At 54.4% G+C, this 27,509-nt stretch overlaps 1 protein-coding gene across 2 annotated transcripts in view; it reads left to right on the top strand.

The window, feature by feature from the left end:
• The window catches only part of FBXO31 (F-box protein 31), a 54,645-nt gene extending 27,403 nt beyond the window's left edge, over window positions 1-27,242 (top strand). For both annotated transcript variants that reach the window (XM_025370983.1, XM_025370982.1), the window contains 7 exons: window positions 9,626-9,702; window positions 12,848-13,015; window positions 13,679-13,753; window positions 20,219-20,328; window positions 21,081-21,234; window positions 22,315-22,715; window positions 25,055-27,242. In XM_025370983.1, coding sequence (XP_025226768.1) covers window positions 9,626-9,702; window positions 12,848-13,015; window positions 13,679-13,753; window positions 20,219-20,328; window positions 21,081-21,234; window positions 22,315-22,715; window positions 25,055-25,277 — 1,208 coding nt within the window. In that variant the 3' untranslated portion in view covers window positions 25,278-27,242. The remainder of the gene's footprint in view (window positions 1-9,625; window positions 9,703-12,847; window positions 13,016-13,678; window positions 13,754-20,218; window positions 20,329-21,080; window positions 21,235-22,314; window positions 22,716-25,054) is intronic.
• The last annotated feature ends 267 nt before the right edge of the window (window positions 27,243-27,509 follow it).

Genomic DNA, 27,509 nt, shown 5'->3' with positions numbered 1-27,509 from the left:
CCTCTGAGCAGTCAGCGAGCAGAGCCCTGGGAGGGGACGGTCGACTTGTGAGCATGGACAAGAACAGTCTCTCCTCAGTGCCGACACGAATGTGCTGGCTTTTCCCTTTCCTGTCCTGTCATCCCCTCCCCTCCCGTCCCCTCCCCTCCCCTCCGTTTCCTGACAGAGTCTCAATCTGTCACTCAGGCTGGAGTGCAGTGGTGTGATCTCGGCTCACTGCAACCTCTGCCTCCCGGGTTCAAGCAGTTCTCGTGCCTCAGCCTCCTGAGTAGTGGATTACAGGCGCCCACCCCGACACCCGGCTATTTTTTGTATTTTTAGTAGACACAGGGTTTCGCCATGTTGGCCAGGCTGGTTTTGAACTCCTGACCTCAGGTGATTGGGCAAGGGCTCTTCAATACAAGGGGACAAGCACTGAGAGGCTCCTCATGTCGCATGTCTGTCTCACAATTTCTCTGGAATGTACACTGTGAACCCAGGATGGAATTCTGACCAGCCTCTGCAGAGGCTGCACAGCCAGGGCCTAGCAAGTCTCCAGAGTTGCACTGGGGGCAGGGGACATTTCTTTTGTCCCCGAGGCAGGTGGAGGGAAGCTTCATGCAGCTTGTGAGGAAAAGATCTCCTCCCCTGCTGCCGGGCCGGCCTCTCGAGCATCCAGGCTGGGCAGCCTCATGTTGTGATGTGGCACCAGTTGCTTCAAGTGGGCGGCTTTATCATAGGCGGGTTTTGATTGACATACTGTTGTTCCTGCTGAAGTTTGAGTGTAGTTATAAAAACACAGTCATTGTAGAAAACTTGAAAAATTTGGAAAATAACAATGAAAAGCAGCAGTTCAATATGGGTTGCATTTCTCTTCGGACATACTTAAATGGTGACTTGGTCTCTTAGCTCCATGACCTACTAGAATATCAGGAAGAAAAAGTTCTGATGTGTGAAAAAAGCAAGCCAGTTTCAGCAGCCTCAGCCTGACGCCTGTGATGTGTCCATGTTTTCAGTATTCAGGCGCTCTCAGCGTGTCTGAATGGAGAGCAGCTCAGCATTTGTTCTCACAGCAGCACACCTTTTGGAATAGTCTGCCCTGATGGGCTTCTGAGTATTTTGGGGCCGCGCGTGGCTTGTGTTTCCATCATGCATGTGGGCCGTTAACTGTTCGTGTTGAGGTCCTCTGGACTTTGCGCTGTGGGTCCAGCATCTTATTTTATTTTATGGTAGAGATGGGGGTGTCGCTTTATTGCCCAGGCTGGTCTCAAACTCCTGGCTTCAAGCAGTCGTTCTGCTTTGGCCTCCCAAAGTGTTGGGATTACAGGCGTGAGCCACCGCGCCTGGCCGAGCTGACATCCCTGAGCGTAGGACTGTCCTGGAACAAACCCATGCGGCAGAAGCTGGGATCCTAATGTTGAGTAGTAGATTTTTTTATTTTTATTTTTTTGAGATGGAGTCTCTTTGTCACCCAGGCTGGAGTGCAGTGGCGCGATCTCTGCTCATTGCAACTTCCACCTCCCGGGTTCAAGCGACTCTCTTGCCTCAGCCTCCCGAGTAGCTGGGATTACAGGTATGAGCCACCACGCCTGGCTACTTTTTGTATTTTTAGTAGAGAAGGGGTTTCGCCAGTTTGGCCAGGCTGGTCTCAAACTCCCGACCTCAGGTGATCCATCCACTTCGGCCACCCAAAGTGCTGGAATTACAGGCGTGAGCCAGCGTGCCTGGTCTCTGGAGTAGTTTAGTGACCTCAGAGTCACTACTTTTGGGGTATCTTTTCTCTTCCTTTTTCCTTGAGTGCATGAGGTTGCCTGGCACTCTGGATAACGAGCATTTGTAAGGTGTTGGGAGTGTTAAGGGAAAGCCTGTTGTCCTGACAGCAGTTCTGATACATCTGCTTCTCTGCACGTTGGTGAAGCCAGTCAAAGTGCATTTTTGGGTTTTTTTTGGAGACAGGATCTTGCTCTGTTGCCCAGGCTGGAGTACAGTGGCGCAGTCATGGCTCACTGCAGCCTTCATCTCCCTGGGCTCAGATGATCAACCCCAGCTCCTAGGTAGCTGGAATTACAGGTGTGTGCCACCATGCCTGGCTAAGTTTTCTATTTTTTTGTAGAAACGAGGTCTCCCTGTGTTGCCCAGGCCAGTCTGGAACTCCTGGTCTCAAGCGATTATCCCGCTTCAGCTTCCCAAAGTGTTGAGATTACAGGCGTGAGCCACTGCGCCTGGGCTAAAACACTGATTCATTTTAGCCTTTACTCAGATATTAGCAATGATGTCTCTTAGAAATATGGAGTGCCTTGCTTAGAAATGTAGTGGAATTCCTTACAAACATCCATTCCGCTGAAACTGGAGCTGAACGCAGAGTAGGCACACACGAGACAGAATCCTGCTGTGGGAGCACAGCAGGGTCCGCAGAGACGTCGGCATCCTGGTCCTCAGAGCCTGTGGAGTTGTCATCTAATCAGTGTGGGGGTCTCCCAGGGCTGCTGGAGCAGATGAACACAAAGGGGGGTCTAAAACAACAGAAACCCACTTTCTCCCAGGCCTGAGGCCAGAGGTTCAAGACAAGGTGTCCCGGGGCCCTGCTCCCTCCGAAGGCCCTTGCAGAGCCTACTTGTCGCCTCTTCCTGCTCTGGCTGCATTGCCGCAGCCCCTGCCTCTGTCTCCACATGGCCCCCTCCGTCGTCTCTGAGTCTCTGTCTTCTCGGAAGGCCAGCCGTCAGTAGATCGGGCCCTTTCTGCGCCAGTATTCCTTTACCCTAACGTGCTCACGGCTGCGTTACATCTTGATTACTTCCACAGAGGGCCACATTCTGGGATTCCAGGGGACATGAATTTTGGGGGAGACCACTCAGCCCAGCCTCCACGGTAACAGGGACTCTGTGGGTAAAGGTGTGGGTCCTGAGGCGAGGGGGGCGTCCTGGACCACCTAGGCAGGCCTTGTGTCATCACAGGGTCTTTGTACAAGGGGGGCCCTGGGTGGGAGTAGGAGTGAGAGGCAGGAGAGGCTGCATGTGGCTCTGAAGGTGGAGGAGGGCCCAGGAGCCGAGCAGGACAAGGCGGGGAGTGGACCCCCGCAGCCTCCAGGAGGCAGCAGCCCTGGCCACGCCTCAGCTGATGGAAAGATAGCTCACGTTAATCCGTTTTCTTCCATAGTCCCCTGAGCAACACAGGCCAACACCTTTAGTTAGGGGCATCCACCTACAAACTCTGCATCCCACCAGTCTCCTGGCGTGGAGCCCACCTGTGGCGTGTGGGCCGAGGTTCAGGGACTCTGAGTCAGGACAGGTGTGCGCCAGAACCCAGGCTCTCCCAGATGTGCTGGCACCTGGGCCGGTGCTGGAAGGAGGAAGTGTAACCCCACCTTTCACGGTCCTTTCCCATTTGGCTTCATTTTCAATTCATTTTGGGAGCATTTATGCCGCGGCTCCCAGGGCAGATAGATGCCTACTTTCAGTGCCTGGAATTAGAGGAATGCGTTCACCTCCAAAGATTATTCTGACGTTTTCCAGGCTCTCCTGGGAGGCCAGATCTGTGCTCCCAGAGTGGGGTCCTGGACAGTGGCCTCCATGTATTTTGGGAGCTTGTTGGACGCAGCTTCCCTGGCCTCCTCCCACGCGTGTCATGTCTGCACCTCCGGGCTGGGCCTGAACAGGCCCTCGGGGGTCTGTGATTACAGATTCTCAAGTTTGTGGACTTCTGGCCTGGATTATTTTCTTTCGTTTTAGCCTTTACTCAGATATTAACAATTTTTTTTTGGTTACGTTATTTTCTTTTTAATAAGGGTTAAAATCTTAAAGGTCTCAGCATCTGGTAATGTTCTACCAGATGTTAAAATGACTTTTAATAAGAGGTGGTGATGTCTTTATTCACATTCTCATCTTTTAAATCATCTACTTAATTTTGGGTACTGAAAAAACTGTGTAACGTTCAAAGCAGAAGTAAGGTTGTTGGTTTTCCTGTGTAGTTGTTTAGCCTCCTAGGTTGTCGGAGAAGCATTTCTTTCTTTATAACTGACAGATGATAATTGTATATATTACGTCTTTATAGGGCAGTGTGGTGTGTTGACAGCTGTGTATGTTGTGGAATGATTACATTGCACTGAGCTTCTCAGCCTGGCCACACATCACAGTCACCTGGGAGCTTCTCAGAAACCCTGACAGGCCCCCCACCCCACCCCCCATCCCCTTGCTGATTGACTTGGCTGCCGTGGAGCCCGGCGTTGACGTTTTCCCGTGTCCCTAGTGATTCTGACGTGCAGTCAGGGTGGAGAGCCGCTGTACAAACAAAGGAAGATCATCTCTCTGTGTGAAGCTGATATATATATATGTATTTTTTGTTGTTGCTGAGACAGAAACTCGCGCTGTCGTCCAGGCTGGAGTGTGGAGTGCAGTCGTGTGATCTTGACTCACTCCAACCTCCACCTCCTGGGTTCGAGCGATTCTCCTGCCTACGCCTTGCAAGTAGCTGGGATTATAGGCGTACGCCACGGCGCCTGGCTAATTATTTTTAGAGACGGTGTTTCGTCATGTTGGCCAGGCTAGTCTTAAACTCCTGACCTCAGGTGATCCACCCGCCTCGGCCTCCTGAAGTGCTGGGATTACAGGCGTGGGCCCCCGCGCCTGGCCCTGTCCCTTACTATTTCATATGGGAAGATAATGTGGCAGCTGCCCACAAGTGAGCCCTTGGAGTGGCCTGGGCTTGTGGGAAGGCGTGACCATCTGCTGCCCTTAACTGAGACACTCAGGAGCCTTGTGGGGCACTGAAGTGCAGGGAACATTGTTCCTGGCTCCTTTTTCCTCCCACCCCGAGCCCACTTTAGGGAGGGCTGGGTCCTTTGAATTTAGAAAGATATGCATCTAGATGACATGTTTATAATAAAAATGGTGAGGCATTAGGGTATAGCAATCACGCTCACGCTCGTATGTGTCCAGCTGTGCTCTTGACCATTCGAATGGGAGCTTAATTCCTATTTAAATCCATGGATTCATCTGTTGAATGAATACATTTGCTTGTGCGATAGCCGTGCTTCGTAAGGACCCTTTTTAAACTGTGTTCTCAGACACAGGCTTTGCGATTCCACGAGAAGTTTGTGTCCCCTCTGGGTCTGCGTGCTGGCAGCCCATCTGGCCACACTGTTTCTCTGACTCACCTTTTGGGATGGTTTCAGTGTCTGTTGCAGACTAAAGGGGCCGACATCTGGTCAGCAGAGGCCATTGCTTCCAAAGTACAGCGAAGGTGTCACCGCTTTGACCAACATGCAGAGCTTAAAGATCCAGGGAAGATGTCCCTTTAGAACTGGCATCTTGGGAGGCTGCTGGGTTTTTATTTAAGAAATGCTGCTTTTCAGCACAACAGGGAACTCCCACTCTGGGATTGCCAGGCGTCTGAGGCAGGCTCGTTGGGCAGTGTTCCTAGCAGTTAAAGCGGGAGCTGAGGGGAGGGGAGAGGAGGAGAGAGCGCCATGCTGAATAGTGTTTTTTTCCCCCAGTATTTCATGATGAAATTTTGAAAACAGAAAAGTTGGAAGAATTGTCCAGTGAACTCCCATTTCGTTATCACCCAGCCGCCCAGCTGCCCATCCCTGCAGCCATCCGTGGACTTATTTTCTGGTGCATTTCACACTTGCAGGCATCAGTACATTTTACCCCTAAATGCTTCGGTGTGCATTTCATTGTCAAGGTCAATGTGTGTTTATGGTTCCTGATCACACACCCATCTACATGTGACCGTAAAGTGACAAGACCGGCTTGACTGTGTCCTGTAAATGGGCTCAGAGGATTGTTCTGAAAGGGGTGTCTGTGTGTGGGATGGCTGGCAGCAGCCTGCACAGAGCCCAGGCTCATTCAGGAAATTCCTAAACGATGGTCTGGGCTGAACCCTGGGGCTGTTGGTGGAGTCCAGCATCCTCTCCAAAGGCTCGAGAGGTTTTCTTATTCCCTGGACCCTAGATCCAGGTGGCGACCTCCTTGCTGCTGTCCTGGCTTTCTTGCCCTCCCTGCTCCATCTTCCTCCCTGTGGTCTGGAGTGGTCTTGCCACTCCAGTGCTCAGAAACCCCCATGGCCCCCACTGCCTGCAGAGCCCTGAGACCCTGTCCATTCGCTCAGTCCTACATGCTCACTCAAGCAGGTACAGGTGCAGGACAGCAGACGTGAACCATGTTCGTCAGCATGTTGGCTGCGCATGTGGTCTCTGAGTGATGGGATTACTGGTGAGCTTTAGGTTTCCTTTTTCCAGATTGTCTTCAGTGACTGTGTATGTGCTGCTTTTGAAATAGAGGGGAATTTTTTTTTTTTTTTTTGAGATAGGGTCTTGCTCTGTTGCCCAGGCTGGAGTGCAGTGGCACGATCATAGCTCACTACAGCCTCTGCCTCCTGGGCTCAAGTGATCGTCCCACCTCAACCTCCTGGGTAGCTGGGACCACAGCACATGCCACCACACTGGGCTAATGGAAATTTATTTTTAAAAAATAGCTGACACAGTTGATTTTTTTTTTTTTCGAGATGGAGTCTTGCTCTGTTGCCCAGGCTGGAGTGCAGTGGCGTGGTCTCGGCTCACTGCAGCCTCTGCCTCCCGGCTGAAGCGAATCTCCTGCCTCAGCCTCCCAGTAGCTGGGATTACAGTCACCTGCCACTACGCCTGGCTAATTTTTTGTACTTTTAGTAGAGATAGGGTTTCACCATGTTGGCCAGGCTGGTCTCGAACTCCTGGTGATCTGCCTGCCTTGGCCTCTCAGAGTGCTGGGATCATAGGCATGAGCCACCGTGCCCAGCCTCCAGCTAAAATTTTAATCTGCAGGCCCATGACATTTTGTCCTCTGTCCCAACCTGCTCCATAATCCCTGACTTCCACGCTTGGGTCAGCTGCCACTGGGGCTTCCTGGGGATTATATTTTATTTTCTTCATATCTCATTCTGTTCGTTCGTTTTCATGGTACTCGTCTATTAAAATTTGGAGTATCACTGGCTGCTCTCACCTCTTCATACGGACTTTGGAATCATTTTGTTAAATTATTTTTTAAAACCTGTGGATTTGAGTTGGGATGACATTATTGATGATTAGCTGGGTGTGGTTCGAGTTGGGGTGACATCATCGATTAACTGGGTGTGGATTTGAGTTGGGGTGACATGATTAGCTGGGTGTGGATTTGAGTTGGGGTGACATTGATTAGCTGGGTGTGGATTTGAGCTGGGGTGACATTATTGATGATTAGCTGGGTGTGGATTTGAGTCGGGATGACATGATTAGCTGGGTGTGTATTTGAGTTGGGGTGACATTGATTAGTTGGGTGTGGATTTGAGTTGGGGTGACATTGATGATTAGCTGGGTGTGATTTGAGTTGGGATGACATTGATGATTAGCTGGGTGTGGATTTGAGTTGGGATAACATTATTGATGATTAGTTGGGTGTGGGTTTGAGTTGGGGTTACATTGATGATTATCGGGGTGTGGATTTGAGTTGGGGCGACATTGATGATTAGCTGGGTGTGATTTGAGTTGGGATGACATTATTGATGATTAGCTGGGTGTGGATTTGAGTTGGAATAACATTATCGATGATTGGTTGGATGTGGATTTGAGTTGGGGTTACATTGATGATTATCGGGGTGTGGATTTGAGTTGGGATGACATTGAAGATTAGCTGGGTGGATATGAGTTGGGATGACATTATTGATGATTAGTTGGGTGTGGATTTGAGTTGGGATGACATTATTGGTGATTAACTGGGTGTGGATTTGAGTTGGGATGACATTGATGATTAGCTGAGTGTGGATGTAGGTTGGGATGACATTATTGATGATTAGCTGGGGGAGTTTTTGTCTTCATAGTGTTTTCTCCCCATGTACGAGTGTTTCCTGTGTCTGCCTTTACTGAAGTCTTGTAAAGCTGTGAGTGGACTTACGTGCCTCCTGCTGCTGAGGCCTGGTCTGCTGCTCCTCCCACTGAGTGAGCGATGCTTCTGCTGGATTCCTGTGCACTCCCTCATTACCCGCCTTGCTGAGAGCTCAGTCATTCTGCGGGACCCAGGGTTTGCGGGAGCTTTCCAGGTACACAGGTGCCATGCGTGCTCCTCCACCCTGCGCTGGTCTTGCCTGCTGCTCTCGTGGGTGTCCCGGGTAAATGCAAGCCCCCCGCTTATAGGCAGCCCTCATATGATGGCTCCCAGCACTTTCTGTCCCACCGTTAGGGGCCCTGGGACCTGTTCTTCCAGTGACCCAGATGGGTGAGGCTATAACAGCCCTGGCCGGCTGCCTCTGCCATTTGGTGACCATGATGGGGAGGTGTCAGCAAAGCACCCTTTGTGTTGACTCCTCCTCCTGCCAGGTCTGTACTTTCTATCCGGTCACCCCTTCTCCCTCGGACCATCCCCCAGATCAGCTGCTATCCCCAGGCCCTACCATCAGGGGACCCAGGCCTGGTCAGGGAAAGTTGCTGGGTGCCACATTCTCCCCCATCGTCCCGCTCACTGCTTTCTCTTGACGGGTAAGGCTTCCCGAATGACGGGAACTGACGGTCGTGGTGAAGGCGAGGCCGGTTTCATCAGGCATTTAGCAGCCAAGGGGTGGCTCATGAATGCAGATACAGTGCGGGGGCTGGAGAGGAGCTGGGCTGGGCTGACCTGGGAGGCTGAGGCTGATGGAGAGCGGGCAGGTAGGGTGGAGAGGCAGGAAGGCTGGTGGCAGTCACATTGCTGAGGGCCTAGAGCCTGGCCAGGGAGCCATGGAGAGAGGCAGTGGGTGGGCTGGGGGTTCAGGCCTGCTTGGAGGGGAGGCAGCTGGTGCAGTGGCCCATACCCCATGGGGTGAAGACCAGGGCAGGGTCCAGGGACGGCTTTGGGGGTGACCTGGAGCTGCTCAGGAAGTGAGATGGCTCAGCCTGACCTGGCCATTGACTGGCAAGGAACAGGACGGAGAAGTTGCGTTATGGGCCTTTGGTGAGTGTGACATTGTCATTGTTGACATAGCTTTAAAGATCTGATTGCTTAGGACATGCCTTGTAGCGCTACCAGCGTCTCAGCATTTGGCAGGTGTAGTCCAGTTCTGTTTGCACTTCCTCAGTCTTATTTCTAGAAGGGAGAGTTCCCAGCCTTTGCTTGATTTCCTCCCACTGATGGGAGGCTCATCACTTTACGGGAGGCTCATTTGACTTAGGCCTTCTGAGGGTAGTTTCATTCTGATAGATTTTTTTTTTTTTTTTTTGAGACTGAGTCTCACTCTTGTCACCCATGCTGGAGTGCAGTGGCATGATCTCGGCTCACTGCAAGCTCTGCCTCCCAGGTTCATGTGATTCTCCTGCCTCAGCCTCCCAAGTAGCTGGGAATATAGGCACCTGCCACCACGCCCGGCTAATTTTTTGTATTTTTAGTAGAGACGGGGTTTCACCATGTTAGCCAGGATGGTCTCGATCTCCTGACCTCGTGATCTGCCTGCCTCAGCCTCCCAAAGTGCTGGGATTACAGGCGTGAGCCAGCACGCCCGGCCTCATTCTGGTAGATCTTTAGAGGCTTGGTGTGCATGTGTTTGGAGGGCTCTCTTGCAAGCCTTTTGTGAGTCCTCTTGGTTCCTTCCTCCCACTCGGGGTTCCCGGGCTCCCTGCGGCACGGTGGGTCTAACACAGAGACTTGCTCTTTCTTTCCTCCTGTAGTGCTTCACCGATACAGACACATTTTGGGATTGTGGCAGCCAGATATCGGGCCGTATGGAGGACTGCTGAACGTGGTGGTAAGTCCCGGAGCCTTGTGACAGGGTCTGTGCATGGGCAGGAGTGGTGCCTCACGTGGAGGAGTTTGAGGGCCTCTTCTACCTGGGAACAAGCTGCCCAGATGTGCCTTCGAGGTAATTGCCGAAAACTTCTTGCTCCGTCACTTTTCAGGGGCCAATTTTATTTTCCAAATGGGCAAAGATTCACTTAGAGCAACACTTTGGCCTCGTGGCCCGTCCTTGGACTCTGGTCGGAGGGGGTGGCTTGCGAGGGCCTTTGCTTCCTGGATGCTGAGGCCCAGCGTGCACATGTTGGCAGGGTCTGGAGTTCGCCCTCAGCCGGGTGCTTCCTTTCTTGGTCTTTGCCCCACATGTTCCAGCCATGTTGCACTCTGACGTCTGTTTCCTTGGGTTCTGCCGTGGACCCCTTCTGACTACCATGGTCTGGAAGGTGCTAGCACGTTGCAGGCGGAAGTCCAGGCTGGTGGCAGTCGCCTCCATTTCCCTTCTCCCGGCAGCCTGCTGTGGGGTCTGAGGACCCGTGAGGACATTTCTTTCCTGTTTGTTGGGTCTGCCATGGCAGTGCCTGTCTAGTCCCGGGTACTCAGTCACGGCCGGAGATGGAAGTCTGGCTTTCTTTTTTATTAAATTCTCATTTTCTGGTGAAGTTTTCCTTCTCTTTGTTAATCTTTTTGGGTATAGTAGTGAAAGTTTCTTTCAAGTCTAGCCCCCGCCTTTTCTCCTGATCTCCAGGCATGCTGGCTACCCCCCACCCCTCACCATGCACCTGGGCACTTGTCTGGGTCCCGTGGCCGGGTCTCCCCAGGAGTCCCTGGCCCCGGCCAGCAGGCAGAGCTGAGTCAGAGCACCTGTTCTGCGCGGGCCCGGGGTGTGCGTGCATCTCAGGCTTGGGGAGGCGTCTCGTTCTTGTTCCGGGTCACTCTCCTTCCCAGGACACAGCCCTCTGTAGGGCGTAGCTGGAAGCCTTCCGTGCACTCCTTCCCCAGGGCCTGATTCCGCCTTTTCTCTTCCTGGCTTTGTGAGTCACGCTTTGCTTGGCCCCTTTGCCTCTCAGCAGTCACTCTACTTCCCTTCTCCACCTCCCATCCCTCACTCAGGATTCCACAGGTGCCTTGTGCAGCTGCCTGTGTGCAGCGTGGGGCTGTTCTCTAGTTGCCATCTTTGGCGTTTGGCTGCAGTAGTCCTGGCTCCTTTGTGGCCCTGATCTCTGTGTGTGCCTCTCCAGCCTGCGGGTGCCAGGCATGGGCCTTCCTCCCCAGCCAGTGGTCAGTGGCCTCAGGAAGCGGGGAGAAGGCCCTGCCCCTTGCCCCTCAGCCTGTCCCTTCTCTTCAGGGCCATGGGTCCTTGTCTCTGGGCTACCTTCATTGCTCTCTGATGTGTTCAGTCTTTTTTCTTTTTCTTGTTTTCTTCCTCCTGGAATTAGGAGACAGTGTTCAGTCTTCATGGCTGGTCTCGGCAGGAGGGCAGGTTTGATGGGAGCTCTGGGGCCGGGGCCAGGAGCAGATGTCTGCTCGTAGTTTTAGTTTCTGTGCTTCTCGGTCACCTGCCAATGTATGTTGAAAAGTAGCTGCTCATTCAACACAGTGAAGTCGTCCGACTTTTCTTGGTGTTTGCAGGGGTCCCTGTGGAGTGAGGAGGTGGTGCTCTGTGGGGTCTGCATGGCTCCCGGTCCACCCTCCCACCCTCTTCCCCTGTCTCCCTCCCACCCTGCGTCCCGCCCCCTGCGCCTTCCTGCTGGAGCCTCTTGAACGGAAAACCCTGCCCTGACTTTGTTGAGCTCTGGGCAGGGGCCTGACCCCTGAGGTGTCACTATTGCCATCGCTCTTGCTGTGTTGAAAACCCGGCGCTGGTGTTGTGGTTGTGCCCGGCTCCCTTTTGTGCACTCGGGACCAAGGGCTGAGCCCAGCGAGGGCAGGGCGGGTGTGTCTGTCTCCCCGTGGCCTCCGAGTAGGTTCTTCCGGGCCTGGCGTGCATGGCCCTCGGGCAGATGCTCCTCTGCGGCTCTGGGCTTTGCCCCCAGGTGGGGTTTGGGGCAGGGACACACAAGCTTTTCCGTTGTCATCTGGTAGGAGCAGCGGCCGTGGAGAAACCCGCTCTGCGTTTGTGTTGGGCGTTGCGTGGTCCAGCCTTGCTTTTAGGCTGTTTCCTCCGAGAGACCAGCCCGGCAGCTCACAGCGTGGGCAGATTGCGTTCCTTTCTTTTAGTGGAGGAAGGGTGGTAATTGTTTTTCTTACTGGTAGTGAGTAACAGAGTAAAAAAAAAAAAAACCCAAAAAGCAGTGGATGATTGGGGAAAGTGGAGTCCGTGAGAGAAAGGCACCAGCTCACGCTTGACCCAGGCTCATTCGCCCCAGAAATGATGGAATTCTTTCCTCGGTCGCTGGAGCTAGAAGTCTCATGGGTCCTGGCTATCCCAGAAGAGGGTGATGCTAGGCTGTCCTTCCTTATAAGCATGTGGCCGCTGTACCCAGAGCATGCTGGGGCACACCCACCTCTGCGTTTGCACAGTCAGTGCCCAGACACGCGAGGACACATGGGCAGTGCACTCCTCGGCTCTTCCCGCTTCTGAGCTCCCCCGCCCCGAGGTCCTGGCGTCTCTCTCCTCCCCTGCACTTTGGTTTTGAAGCAAATCCCAGGCCCGTGGCATTTCAGCTGTCCCTCCCTCCGTGCAGCACTCTAAGAAAGGGGGTGTTCCCTGCATTTCCGTGTCACTGCCACACCTGACAAAAGTGGCAGTTGTTCCTTCTGTTGCCTGTTGCCCAGGCCATGGCACGCTTCCCGGACCATCTCAAAGCCGCCTTTGAGCGGCAGTTTGTTCAGCTCAGGACGTGAACGAGGCCCTTGCACTGCCATTGTTCACTCTTTCCTGTTGGGAAATGCACCCCGTTCCCTCTGTCCGGTCGGCACCTCACCTGGTCTCACTTTCTGTATTATTCTGCCTCCTCCTGGTGTCCACCCCATCTTAGAGCTGGAAGATAGTGCTGGGCACTGGCTTGGATTTGAGGCACCTCGAGGGTGGGCGTGCGCGTCCCATGTGCTGGCCTGGCAGAAGCTTCTCTGTGCGATTGCAGCGCGGGGAGCCATGCAGGGCCGCTTCACTCTGGCCTGGGAGCCGCTTGTGGACCTTTGCCCATCTCCTCCTGTAGGTGGATGGTTTGTTCATCATCGGGTGGATGTACCTGCCTCCCCATGACCCCCACGTCGATGACCCCATGAGATTCAAGCCTCTGTTCAGGATCCACCTGATGGAGAGGAAGGCCGCCACAGTGGAGTGCATGTACGGCCACAAAGGGCCCCACCACGGCCACATCCAGGTGTGTGCGGGACTGGGTCCTCACTGTTCCAGGGCTGTCCTGTGTGGGCTCCACCCGGGCCCACTGTGCTGTTCTCAGCTGCAGACCTGGCCTGTAGCAGGTCGGCGGGTGGGAGGGAGCTCCGCCCTGCCCTGCTTTCTTGTTCACGCCTCCGTGGCGCGGTGGACTCCGCAGCGGTCACTTGCCGGACCCCTCTGTTGATTCTGCCCTCAGTTAGAGCCGCTGGTTCTTTGCAATTTCAGTTTCTCCGTTTCTTTTTTTCCTGTTTGCAAGAATATCAGTGTGGAATCAAGTGCGCTCTCTGTTCTCTGATTTGGTCTGGCAGTGGCCTCCATGGTGAGCGCAGCGTGTCATCTGCCACACCCTGAGTGTGAGACGCAGCCCTTTTGCTGCTCTGTGTCCCTGGGAAATGCAAACGCCCTCTCTGAGATGTGCCACTGCCTCCTGCTCTGGGGGAGGCGCCACTGCCGCCTGCTCTGCAGGAGCGTTGCTCAGGGAGACTCAGCCCCCTCTGCTGGCACCGCGTTGGTTGCATCTTGGGTGCCTGCAGCGGGGTTTGGTGGGTGTGGTGCAGGAGGGGTTGTGGCCACCTGCCTGGCGTGGGGGATGCTGTGACGACTCTGTTCCTCACTCTTCTCTTTCCTCGCATTGTGAACACTGAAGATTGTGAAGAAGGATGAGTTCTCCACCAAGTGCAACCAGACGGACCACCACAGGATGTCCGGCGGGAGGCAGGAGGTGAGCCCATGAGCCGGCCCTGTGTTCCCGTGGCGTGGACCTTTCTCACGCGGGAGGGAAGTCAGCAGCATGCGACCTGCATGGTGGCCATTTCCCGTGGTTCAGCCAGTATTGTTGGTGTAGACCGCGCATCCTGCACACTCGAGGAACAGCATTGTGTGGGCGGGCAGGTTGCCAGTCCCCTCCCACCGCAGAACGAAGGAACTGCACAGGCCGTTTCTTTAGTTAGCTCTGCTTTGCCCCTTTGGCGGGCACATCCACTTGCTGTGGGGTTGCTGGGGAGTTCCTGGGGTGTTGCTGGGGGGTTGCTGGGAGGCTGCTTCTAGGACGTGAGCTGCAGGGAGACCCGAGGGCTGCACCCAGAGCTCCTGAGTTTCCCACCCTCGAGCAGACTGTGTGGAGGCTTCCGGATCATGCCAGTGCAGGGGGGAAGCCTGTGTGTATTTTAATATTGCCCTTGAGTTTTAGCTTTCAAGGATCTAAGTCTTAAACTGCCATCTCAAAAAACACTCTTAAGAAGGAAGGTACGGTGGCTCACACCTGTATTCCCAGCTCTTTGGGAGGCTGAGGCAGGAGGATTACTTGAAGTCAGGAGTTCAAAACCAGCCAGGGAAACATAGTGAGACCCTGTCTCTACAAAACCCAAAAATATTAGGCAGGTATGGTGGCATGCCAGCTACTTAGGAGGCTGGGGTGGGAGGATTGTCTGAGCCCAGGAGGTGGAGGCTGCAGTGAGCTATGATCGCACCACTGCACTCTCACGTGGGTGTCTCAAAAGAAAAAATAAAAAATTAGCCAGGCACACTACCATGCCTGGCTAATTTTTTTGTATTTTTAGTAGAGACGGGGTTATGCCATGTTGCCCAGGCTGGTCGCAAACTCCTGGGCTCAAGCCATCTTCCCACCTTGGCCTCCCAAAGTGCTGGGATTGCAGGTGTGAGCCACCGTGCCCGGCCAGGGTGTGCGTTTCTTAGCTAGTTTGAGTTTTTGGCGGTTTCCCCATCAGTCAGAGGACTGCAGAGAGGGTTAAGATGAACCAAATGTCCTGTTTCTTGGAATCCTTTGCAGGTGAGTGAGGTTCCTGTTTTCTCGAATAGATGGCATGTGAAGATGATCAATAATGGAAAGGTTTTCTTCATTTATTACGTTGTCATTTTAGATTTGGTTTTATATACAGAAACCTACAACGTATGTGTGATTGCTGTGGTTCACTTTTTTTTTTTTTAAATGGAGTCTTGCTCTGTTGCCCAGGCTGGAGTGCAGTGGGGCGATGTTGGCAATTCTACTGCCTCAGCCTCCCGAGTAGCTGAGATTACAGGCATCTGCCACCATGCTCGGCTACTTTTTGTATTTTTAGTGGAGATGGGGTTTCACCATGTTGGTCAGGCTGGTCTCGAACTCCTGACCTCAGGTAATCTGCCCACCTCGGCCTCCCATAGTGCTGGGATTACAGGTGTGAGTCACCGTGCCGGGCCTTATGGTTCACATTTAATTGAAAAATGTCAACAGATTTTTCAAGAATAGAAACTCCTCAGCTGTTGAGCCCTTAAAAAAGAAAACCATATTCTGGTACTATATACTCTGGGATTAGGAAGAGTTTCTGTAAGCCAGCTTCTGTGCGGGCTCTTCGTTGATTTTGAACTGGAGTAGTATTTTTCCGGATTGTAAATATAACAACAGATGCTCCTTGTGGAAATGAGAGGAACCCCCGGGAGTGAAGGTGAGAGGGAAGGTCGTACTGGAATCTTGATGGGGGTGTGAATTTATGTTTCCCTTATTCTGAGTGAGGCCAACCTAGTGTCTTGGGGTCAGGAGCTCTCTGTGGGCGCTTTCTCAGGAGCTGTCTGCTCAGAGCCCGTGCCTCTCTTTCTGTTTGGTGTTGGCGAGTTTCAAGTGGGTTTGTGGGAGCTTGTTAACTATTTGGAAACTGAAGCCCTTCCAGATAGGAGTTGCCAGGTTTTTTTCTTGTTCATTTTTTTTTGTCTTTGGATTTGTCTTATGGTGTGTTTTCATCGATGGAACTTTTTATCTTTAATGTTAATTTTCAGAGACGGGGTGTCTCACTTTGTTGCCCAGGCTGGTCCCAAACTCCTGGGCACAAGTGATCTTCCTGCCTTGGCCTCCCAAAGTTCTGGGGCTACAGGCATGAGCCACTGTGCCCAGCCGTATTTTTAATTTTTACATAAGCAGATATATCCATCTTTCTTTAAAAGACTCTCAGTTTAGTGCCGTCCTGAGATCTCTCCCCGACCCAGATATGTTTACAAATGAGCTCATGCTTTTATTTTTCTCTTGTGTCTGTGTCTGGTTCTGCTGGATTTATTCTGATGTGAAATGTAAGGCTCAGCCCCAGCCTTGGTTCTGTGCAGACCTGCTCTGTTATCCCTACACTGGATGTGGAATAACCACACTTTCTCCATCAATTTGTAGTGCTGCTTTTGTCCTCGGTTACCCTGTATATTTGGTTCATTTCTGGACTTGATATTGTGATGCATATGTCTGTCTACATGTCAGTACCACACTATTCTAATTCTTGTAGTTTTTATTTGTTCTGAGACGTAGTCTCGCCCTGTCCAGTGCAGTGGTGTGATCTTGGCTCACTGCAACCTCCACCTCCTGGGTTCAAGTGATTCTCCTGCCTCAGCCTCTCTCCCAAGTAGCTGGGATTACAGATGCCCACCACCACGCCTGGCTAATTTTTATATTTTTAGCAGAGACAGGGTTTCACCATGTTGGCCAGGTTGGTCTTGAACTCCTGACCTCAGGTGATCTGCCCGCCTTGGCCTCCCAAAGTGCTGGGATAACAGGTGTGAGTCATCGCGCCTGGCCGAATTTTTGTAGTTTTATCACTATATTTTATTTTATTTTATTTTATTATTTTTGACTTAGAGACAGGGTCTCACTGTGTTGCCCAGGCTGGGCTCAAGTGATCCTCCTACCTCAGCCTCCCAAAGTGTTGGGATTACAGCTGTGAGCCACTGCACTGGCCTGTCACTAATTTTAATTGTCTGTATTTCTAGTCTATTTTGGAATGTTCCCGACTCATTTTGTTCATTTGCTATATAAACTCTAGAAGCAGCTATTTCCCAGAAACATCCCTTTGCTGTCTCTTGCGATTGGAATTGCAGCACGCTTACGGTCAGTGTATGGAGCGCTGCCGTTTGTGTGATGTCCACACCCCATCCAACACACTCCCTTGGCTTGTCCCGCTCCTGAGCTCCCCCTCCCGGAGTTGACAGAGTGAGGGTGCCACTGTCCCAGGTAGGGCAGAGGCTGGTGACGGTGCTGCCCCGCCCATCCTAGAGTGACAGCGGCCTCTCCTCTCCTGAAGCGGCTGCACTGGCTGCGCCCTCCTGTGGGGCTTGTCACCTGGTCCCACAGTCACTTTGTTCATCTTGAGGCCTGCAGTGTCCTTGCTCCTTTTCTCTCAGGACGTGTAGGGGTTCAGAGGGTGGGGGTCTCTGTGGATTCATGCATCAGCTGGGAGCTCCTCTCCACTTTGTAGCTAAGTCTTTTTAGGCCAGAGAGCAGGTAGGTTACTGGGAGAGCTGCGTTCCAGGAAGAGGACGTCCCAGGAGGTCCGGACACGGTGACACATCCTGATAATTTTCACAACTGAGGTAAAAGATTGGGCACAGGAATTCGGTACTGCCCTGTGCTCTGCTGGCTGGTAACTTCTGGATCAGCACTGTGTTCGTCCATTTTCACACTGCTGATAAAGACATACCCGAGACTGGGTAATCTAAGTGAAAGAGGTTGAATGGACTCACAGTTCCATGTGGCTGGGGAGGGCTCACAATCATGGTGGAAGGTGAAAGGCACATCTTACGTGGTGGCAAGCAAAAGAAGAGAGAACTTGCACAGGGGAACTCCCCTTTATAAAACCATCGGCTCTCGTGAGACTTATTCACTGTCATGAGGGCAGCATGGAAAAGACCCCCACCCCCATGATTCGCTTACCTGCCACGGGGTCCCTCCCATGAAGAGCTACCGTTCAAGATGAGATTTGGGTGGGGACATAGCCAGACCGTATCAAGCATGTTCCAAGGGAGTGGAGTCCTGTCTGCAGGGAGGTTGGAGGGGCTGGGCCGTGGACAGGGGAGGCTGCGAGGGCAGTGCAGTCTCTTTGGCATCCCTGCACCTCTGTGTGGGTCACCGCTGCCCTGGGAGGTCGTTCCTTGCGCCCAGGCTGCCTCATTGGCATGATCTGATGATGTTCCCAGGGTTGTGGGTTCCCTCAGCCCTGGGTCCTTGTGAGAAATGGGACCCTTGGGTCCACCCAGACCTGGCCTTTTCTCTATGGGTGCTAAATCTCAGGCCTGAGAAAAGAGCAGAGAGAAGGGAGGATGGGCCATGCTCCTGTCCCAAGCAGCCAGCAGGCATCCTTGTCACCCTCAGCCCCTCTGCCAGAGCTGCCGTGAGGGTCGTGAGGACAACGTGTTTAGTGAGCAGGCCCTGGGTCAACGTGAAATGGATCGTTGTCGTGCATGTCCTGGGCTCCCTGTTTTTTTTCCTTGTATGTATTGTGTGGCTTGTATGTATTGCTCTGATAAGTTATTTCATAATAAACATACTCGGGATGGCCTTGTTCTGGGTAACAGGGTCTGGCTGGTAGTCCCGTTGCTTGGACCTCTTTATGCAAACTGAGGTCATGGCTGCAGGTGCACACTCGTCTTCCTGGTGGTGTCAAGTTGAGGTCTCATTACTCACAGTGGTAACGTTGAAATCTTTCTTCATTACATTCAGTTGCTTTTGATTCTGTTATTTAAAGAGCCTTTCCTCAAGTTTAGCCAGTCAAGTTTTAATTTTGATGAGGTCCAATTTGTGAAACTTTTTGTTTTCTTTTATGGTTATTTTCTGAGTCCTAAAAAACATTCTAAAAATTGAGTCTTAAAAAACTCAGTTTGCAAAGACAGGCTCCATTTTTTTTTTTTAGAAATTTGGTAGTGTCACATCAGGTTCTGCATTTGTGTGGAGGCCTGTGCCCCATCTTGAATGATCTTGTGTGTGGTATAAGGCGGGATCATGGTCCCTTCTTTATATGAAAACCCAACTGACGGAGCACCTTGCTGAAAACCTTCCTTTCCTCAGGGGCAGGCACGGGCACCTCCGCTGCACTCAGGCAGCTAGGTCTGCGGGGGGTTTCTGGGCTGCTGGCTCTGTTGGTGCCTGTGTGAGGCCTGAGGCTTGCACGCCATCTCGTGACGGGAGCTTGTACTGGGCAAGTCCTGAGAGCGGCCTGGTCCTGCTGCTTTGCTCTTCGCCTTCCTGATTGCCTGTCTGTCCCAGTTCTTTGCTTTTCCATAGGAATTTCAGACTTGGCAAGTCCAGTCTGTGTAGTGCCTGGTGGACTTGTGGTTGGCATGAGGTTGGATCCGTAGATCAATCTGGAGAGAACTGCTCTTGGAATGGGGCCTAGATGGCTCCCAGGCCACGCACATGGCATCTCTATGTACCCAGGCATTTTTACTTCCTTTCAGCAGTGTTCTGTGATTTTCAGAATAGATCTTAAATGTATTTTGTAACATTTATTCCCAAGTCTTATGTTTTTTGAGGATTTTGAACATAGAGTTTTTTAAATTTCATTTTTATATTTTGTGCTGCTAGGACACAAAAATCCAGGTGGCTTCTCTGTTGACCGTGTGGTCCTGCCAGGTGCTCAGGGCAGCCCCTACAGTGATTTCTGTTTCTTGTCAGAGTTTGGAGCAGTGATGTGTGAAAGCGATTGACCGTAGTGTTTCCTCTTTTTTGTGAGTTGCTTATGCGTCCCTTTCAGAGTTAAGTCTAGATAATGACTGGAAACACTGTATTGAGCTAGGAATTTGGAAGTTTGGATGAATTCCGTAAATTGTGTAGAATCAAACCATTACGCATCATGTGATGGCAGAATGCAGGGCGGACTGCTGGGGCTGCAGAGTTTTTGGGAGCCCCCTTAGCAAACCTGCTTTTCCTTTGAAAAAGGAAAATCCGAGTCACTGGCCGAGGGCTCAGTGTGTCATCCTTGGGTGACTCGCATGGCTCAGGGTTGCTGGTGAGGGTCCCGGAACACTCAGGCTCCTAGGAGCCAGAGAAGCAGGCTGAGGGGCGCTGCGGTGCAGAGCCAGAGTCTGTAGATGCTGTTCCTGCCCCACTGGTGGGCATGGAAGGGAGGCCCACTCTGAGCTGTGGTCATGGCTGTGGCCCCCAGCTCACCTGGGCTCCCCACAGCCCCTGCTGCTTCCCACCCAGCAGACGAAGGGCCCGGGACCTTCACTTTTTGTTGGCAGGCACCTCTGACGTGGGGTCAAGCCCGGCAGCTCCCCTTTCTCTTCCCAGCACCGAGTCCATCGTGCCCCACCAGGAGGGCCCTGCAGGTGCCTGTGTGCTGACAAAGAAAGACACACGGTGTCCTCTCAGTGGCACAGCTGGCAGCCTCTTCACAGCCTCCTCTCATATTGATACTCATGATCTGCGTTCTTTTGGAAGGAGTTTCGGACGTGGCTGAGGGAGGAATGGGGGCGCACGCTGGAGGACATCTTCCACGAGCACATGCAGGAGCTCATCCTGATGAAGTTCATCTACACCAGTCAGTACGAGTGAGTGCGGCTCCTGCTCGGTGCTGGGGCGGCCCTCTCCTGGGGTGTGCTGGGGGCGCAGGCCTGTCCTGGTGGGTGCTGGGGCATAGTCCTCTGTCCCAGTGGGTGCTGGGACGTAGCCCTCCGGCTGGGTGCTGGGGTTCAGCCCTCTCTCCTGCTGGGGGCTGGGAGTGCAGCCCCTCTCTGGGTGCTGGGAGCATAGTTCTCTCTCTCTGTGGGTGCTAGGGCACAGTCCTCCCTCTCCCAGTGGGTGCTCGGAACATAGCCCCTCTCTCTGTGGCTGCTGGGAGTGCAGGCCTTCCTATAGCTGCTGTGGCACAGCCCCAGCCCCCGTCCTTCACCCGAGTGTCTGTTTTTGTCTGATTTCTTGTCACCCCCACCAGCACTGGTGCTCTAGAGGTCAGCCCCGCTCAGCCCAGTGCGGGGGTCCCCTCCATGGTGACTTGGGCTCCTTTCCTCCGGGTAATGGAACAGACTGGCACTTCCTTTCCTCTCCTGCCTAAAGCTCTGCCCTGGCCCCAGTGCTCCCCTTAACTCCAGAAGTCTTGTTGGAAGTGGGCGTGCAGGAGGGTGGGGGGGGCGAGGGCTCCCCCATGCGCATTGCTGCCCACAGGCCTGGTGGACACTTGGCCCCGGTTGAGCTGAGCTGCCCGCCCTACCCCGCCCTGCAAAACTTGGCCCTGGCGCCTTGGGCGTTATCAGTCCTGCCTGCCTCGCGAGGTCTCCTGTACTGACCCTCCCGCTCCCCACAGCAACTGCCTGACCTACCGCCGCATCTACCTGCCGCCCAGCCGCCCCGACGACCTCATCAAGCCTGGCCTCTTCAAAGGTACCTATGGCAGCCACGGCCTGGAGATCGTGATGCTCAGCTTCCACGGCCGGCGTGCCAGGGGCACCAAGATCACGGTGAGTGGCGGCTGCCCTGGTCGGCAGGGCTCTGGGAGCACCCGGCCCAACTGGGCTGTGGAGTCAGGGAACTTGGGCGGACACAGATCCCGGCACCCTTGGCTGTGGAGTCAGGGAACTTGGGCGGACACAGATCCCGGCACCCTTGCTCCTCAGAGTGGGCTTGCACCCGCAGCCCTGGGAGCTTGGGAAAGCAGATTCTCGGGCCCCAGCCAGCCCCACTGCACCAGAATGGCATTTCCACAAGACCCTCAGGGAGTCTGTGTGCTTCCAAGGTGGCCTTTCCACACCACTGCTCAGCCCTGGCCAGCCTGGCAGCCCTGGGGGGTTTAGGAAGTGCGGACAGCAGACCCCACACAGGCTCAGATTTAATTGGGGACAGCCCGGGAAAGGGGCCCCTCCGGCAGCTGCATGGAGACCCTTGTGCTCGAAGACAGCTCCCACCGTCGGGGCTTCAGCAGCTCCTGTCCTTGGAGTGGCCTGAGGGTGGGCTGTGTGGTGAGCCCAACAGTATCGCTTCTCCCGGGGCTGTGAACAGGGGCTCGTTGCCCCCTGCCAGGGCTCCTGGCACATGCTGCCCGCCTGCCCTGCGTGGTTATTGGGATCCTGGCAGACAGCGCCTGAAGGGGCAGAGCCTCTTCCCCAACCCTCCAGGGATCAGGGCCACATCTGTCATGATGGGGCATTCCGTGGACTCCGGAGTTTTGGCTCCCGGACTCCTCACAGAGTTTTGGGGCTGAAGCATCTTCCCAGGGCTCGGCTCCAGTGCTGTGCCTTTTAGGCGGACAGATCTGGGCTGCCCCCTTGGGCTGCGGCCCGGCTCTGGGATGTTCTTTGAACTTCTCTGAGGGCAGTTGAGCAGGTGTGAGCCAGCCACCATCCTCTGGGGCACTCATAGGCGTCGCTGGCCCCCGCCACTTTCTAAGGGATTCTGAGACTTCTTCCTCTGTCAGGGATGCTGCTAAGTCAGTGGGAAGGCTGATGCCAGCTCGCTCAACCAGAGGTGGGTCTGGGCTGGAGCCCGCACAGCGGTGCTGCTGCTGCTGGCCCGAGCCCTGCTGACCACCACCCGCTCCACAGGGCGACCCCAACATCCCTGCCGGGCAGCAGACGGTGGAGATCGACCTGAGGCACCGGATTCAGCTGCCCGACCTCGAGAACCAGCGCAACTTCAACGAGCTCTCCCGCCTTGTCCTGGAGGTGCGCGAGCGGGTGCGCCAGGAGCAGCAGGAAGGCGGGCACGAGGCGGGCGAGGGTCGCGGCCAGCAGGGACCCCGGGAGTCCCAGCCAAGCCCTGCCCAGCCCAGGGTGGAGGCGCCCAGCAGGGGCCCAGACGGGACACCTGGTGAGGACAGTGGCAAGCCCGGGGATGCCTCGGCCGCAGCTGAGCCGCCTGCCCAGTGTGGGCAGGGGCAGCCATTTGTGCTGCCCGTGGGCGTGAGCTCCAGGAATGAGGACTACCCCCGAACCTGCAGGATGTGGTAAGGATGCGGCGGGCGCTGGGGCCTGAGGGTGGGACAGCATGTGCTTCAGTGAGGGTCCCAGCCCCACACGCAGCACGGGCGGAGAGGGCCTGTGACCTCACAGAGGGCGGCAGCCAGTGCTTTGGGACAGGAGTGGGGCCTCTGACCCCTTGGGCCACATCCCCCAGCACCTGAGCAAGCAGCCGCACAGCTGGGTCCTGTCCTGGAGGCTCCTGTCTTTCCACCCCTTCTGGGGTACCTCAGAGCTACAGGAGCACAAGGTCTCCACATGCCTCACATCCCTGCAGCAGTGCCGCTCCCCCAGTGGCTTCTAAAGCTACGTGTTTCCAGTCAATCAAGTGAAAGATCAGGTAAACTGTCCAGCAGCTTTGAAAGCAGGAAATGAACAAGACCCCTTCCCCACCCACCCCGTGGAAAGCTCGCCTGGGTGTCCACCCACTCCGTGGAAAGCTTGCCTGGGTCGCCTGGGTGTCCACCCACCCTGTGGAAAGCCTGCCTGGTTTGGTGTCCTCCTGGTCAGCGTCTTGCCGGTCACCTTCGGCCATCTCCCAGTGCGTGGTTCACATGCGGGTCCTGCTTTCCTGCCCCTTCCCTCCTCTGTGCCTGCCTGCCTCTGCTGTGCCGGGCCAGTGCCTGGGTGGCCAGTGGAGTGGATACCAGCTGAGACTGCGTGGGAGGGGCTGGCATTGCCCCTGCCCCTGCAGGGCTTGGGCGGCTGAGATGGGACGAGGCCTGCGCAGCTCCCAGCTGGTGTCTTGCTGACCTTTTAAACACAGTTTTGTCTGGGCCACCGCCTTCAGTGCCCCAGGCCCCTTGCCGTTCAGGTTGCTCCTCATAGATGAACAAGGCCCTTGCCCTGTGTCCTTACCCTTTACAGCTGTTTAAATTCAAGTGAACTGAAATTGAATAAAATGAAAAATCCAGGCCCTCAGCCGCCCAGGCCATGTTTCAAGTGCTTCATGGCCACATGTGGCTGGACAGTGCAGCTCTAGAACATTCCATCACCGCAGAGGGTTCTGCTGGACAGTGGCCTTGGGGGCCATTTTGAGGGTCCACCTGTCAGTTTCCTGGCATCAAAGTCATTCTGCCATTGTCAAGTTACGAGTCATTTTCCTTTTACCTACAAGCCATGCCGTCGTGTGTCTGCATTTCCCGCTAAACTTGCCATCATGGAGGGAAGGGTGCAACCGGCCCAGCTCCTGGAGGGGTCTGGATGTCTGGGTGGGGCTTTCTTCATGTTCCCATGTATGATAATGGTGACTGGGGTTTACAGAGAGAGGCATGCAAATAGTGTTGGAGTGTTGTTTTAGCTGATGTAAATGTTTGAATAGCTAAAAAAGGAAAAAGCTCTGTTACCCTTCAAAAATCTTAAAACCCCCCATACTTCACAACCAGCTCAGACCCAGTTTGCCAGTCGCAGCACGTGCTGTGGCCACTGGCCAGGAAGCCCTGTCCAGCCCCTCTCCCCAGCTAACCTGCAGGACAGTCCCTGCTGTGCTGAATATGGGGGCTCCCGAGCCCTTCCCTTAGTTTATGGGTCTGCAGGGCCTGTCCACGGCACCTATACGGGGAGTGCCTATTGCTTTTGTTCTGACCACAGTGCGATGGCTGCACCTGCCTCTGGTCACTGGAACTTCTCCCCGCACCTGAGAAGCCTCAGGTCCAGGTCCTGGTCCACGGGGCTGTTCTCCCCCGGGGCCTTTAGAGCCTCAGTGGGTGATTCCAGGCCAGCTCCTTACTTCTTGTCATCTGTTGGAAGAATTTAGCTGCTTGCAAGACAGACATAAGTGTCTTCCTGTCTGATGTTGACTTCAAAGCCATAAGTGGGTGTTTGCGAGTTTTTCCTTCGGAGTTAGTGTCAGACGCAGGCTGTCTGTGTTAGAGCTCATTGTTTGTATGGGGACATAACTCCCAGAAATCAAGATTTTTTTCCACGTTGGGCCTGCTTTATGAAACGTGTGTTTTGGATCAGAGCTCTTCGAACCTGCAGAGACCTCTTGTTTCCGTTCGGTGACTCGGCAGTGTGCAGTCAGTGGGTGAATCCCTCTCACGGGCACTGCGAGTCAGCGCCCATCCGCCGAGCAGCCCCGAGCTCTGGCCTCTGCGTCCATCATCAGGTGGGCTCGGCCTGCACCCGTAGCTACCCCTTCAGAGACAGGCTTAGCCCACGCCCCCAGCTGCCCCTGCAGAGACAGGCTGGCTCTGGGAGTCAGCTTCTGGCTGATGAACAGTGGATGTGGCTCTTGTGGCACAGAGCGGGTCACAGAATGCTGGATGTGGCGTGCACTGGACTCAGCCCTCCCCCAGCTCACACTTTCCCTCTTGTTTCTGTTCAGTTTTTATGGCACAGGCCTCATCGCGGGCCACGGCTTCACCAGCCCTGAACGCACCCCCGGGGTCTTCATCCTCTTCGATGAGGACCGCTTCGGGTTCGTCTGGCTGGAGCTGAAATCCTTCAGCCTGTACAGCCGGGTCCAGGCCACCTTCCGGAACGCAGATGCGCCATCCCCACAGGCCTTCGATGAGATGCTCAAGAACATTCAGTCCCTCACTTCCTGACCGGCCACGTCCTTGCGGCCACATCCTGGGCGGCTCTGGGGCTCTGGACTCTGACCTGTGAATAGAAGCAGCATGCACTTTGGAAATCCGGCCTTTTGACCAGAACGCACACCTTGTCGGGGGTCCCAGCCCAGCCACCCCCCAGCACTTTATGTAGAGTGTGAGACATAGACCTGCATATTTGTCAGTGCCATGATGGAAGAAGCTGAGCATGTCTTACCAAAAAAAGAGAGAACGAGCTGGAATACAGCGGATCTAGGGGGACAGCCGCGGGACCGCATGAGAATTGAAGCGGTGGGGTTGCCGCACCCTGGGCTGGCTGGCGGTTTTCTCAGGAAACAGGACCCTCTGGCGCTCTTTTCCCGTGAGCGGATAGAATGATAGACTGGGTCGTGTGTGAGACGCATGTGTTGCACCCCACCCCGTTGGGGGAAGCCGGGCAGCAGTGGCCTCTGGGAGGGAGTCAGGAAGAGGCAGACAGCTCAGGCAGCGCAGGTGTGATGGGCACAGTGTGCGGAGAGCAAGCTCGGGACGTTGATAGGATCTCAGGCTTGGGGCCAGGACTCTGGAGTGAATCCCCATTTCTCTACCGGCTCGCTTGGAGTTTGGACAGAAGCATTTCACCTCTGATCTCAGCTTCCCCACCTGTGGAGTGGGCTTAGTGACCTGAGTCACTAGGGAATGTCACTGTGAATGCACGGCCCAGCCCACTCACCTGCCCCGGCCCCTCTTCTCCAGCTTTGGAGCCAAGGCCATCGTTCCAGCCACTTGACTGTCCTTGACGGCCAGTTCCAGACAGGGCGTTTGTTTGGTCCCTGCCTTCCTCCCTGCACACACATGGTGTCAAAACCAAGCTGCTGGCACTTCCTCCAGAACGCAGGGCTCCAGGCCCGCTTGTCTGAAGCAGTGTGTGGTCCACACAGGTGCCAGGAGTGCCCATGGGAGGTGACGAGGAAACCCCTTTGCAGGTGAGGGGATGGCTTTCTAGAAAAGCCACATCTGCAGCTGGGGACACACTTTGGAAAGCGGGACCCTCCAGCTTGGAGACCCCGTGGACTGACGCCTCCAGGGCTGTGTGCCCCGTGTCGTGTTAACCTGCGTGTGGGGGCCCTGTCTGAGGTCTTGGCTGAGGTTGGCATCTCCTGAAGAACAGAGTACGGTGCCTGGAGCTGGCCCTTCCCCCAGCCTGCAGCCAGCTCTGTGCCCGAGTGGGCGTCCCCAGCGAGTCTTCCCTCTGCCGCTTGTCCTTGTGTCTGGGCTGCGCCAAGCCTTTGTGCTGGGCGCCCTGGACATATCCTGCTGGTGAGGGACCCCGGGAAGATGACAGTCTGTGTGCCTTTGTGTGGAGACCAACCTGAGGATGTCCTGGGAAACGTTTTCCTGATGAATTTCTCCTTGACTGGCCTTTAAAAAAAAAAAAAAAATTCCCATTGCCCAGCCTCAGTGCATTTGGCAAATTCTTACTTCGTGTCCCAGAGTCAGAGAATTGGCAAAGGCCCCTAAATGGCAATCTGGCTGGCCTGGGAGAAAGACTCAGGAGAAAAGCCAGTGGAGAAGGTGCCTCTCCAAGGCAGCAGCAGGGCTGCCCACCCGTGAGCCACGCAGACCCCCAGGCGCGCCTGCCGGCTCTCGTGTGTGGCCCCAGTTTCCAGCGGCTTTTGCAGCATTAGCCTACAAGCTTTGCCACTCCCTGCCCTCTGTGGTGGTCACTGTTTTTCTCTCGTGCCAAATGAGGTGGTCTCTGAGTGACAGTGACTGTGGCCTTGCAGCCTGGAGGACCCTTGGCATGTAGACTTGGCACCATTGGAGATTCACCATTGTTTAAATAAAATCAAGCAAATGCATTTTTACCAAGAGCCCGAGGCTGGCTCTAAGGGACCCAGTCCATCAGAGGCGCACCCTCTGGGGCTTGAAGAGCACACTGCAGGAGACGAGTGCTTCTGATTAAAGGAATCTCAGATCTCACGTGCGCTTCCAGTGTTTGGGTATAGAAATGCCTTCCACCCATCATGTCTCAGCCATGGCTGTGGTCAGCTCATGTGGCTCCTGGTGTGTGTGTTGGGGGGGTCTGTCCGTGGTGGTGACCTGCGGTGATGCCAGGCAGGGCCAGAGCTACACAGCCAGGAAAGGGAAGCCTTTTTGGCCACACAGCCAGTCTCTCCAGTTGTGACTACAGGCCTTGTTTTTTCCACTCCAACGCGTTCTTTTTTTTTTTTTTTTTTTTTTTTTTTT

The sequence above is a fragment of the Theropithecus gelada genome, chromosome 20 (assembly GCF_003255815.1).
Source record: "Theropithecus gelada isolate Dixy chromosome 20, Tgel_1.0, whole genome shotgun sequence".
NCBI classification, from domain to species: Eukaryota; Metazoa; Chordata; class Mammalia; order Primates; family Cercopithecidae; genus Theropithecus; species Theropithecus gelada.
This window is presented reverse-complemented; position numbering and strand designations above follow the sequence as displayed.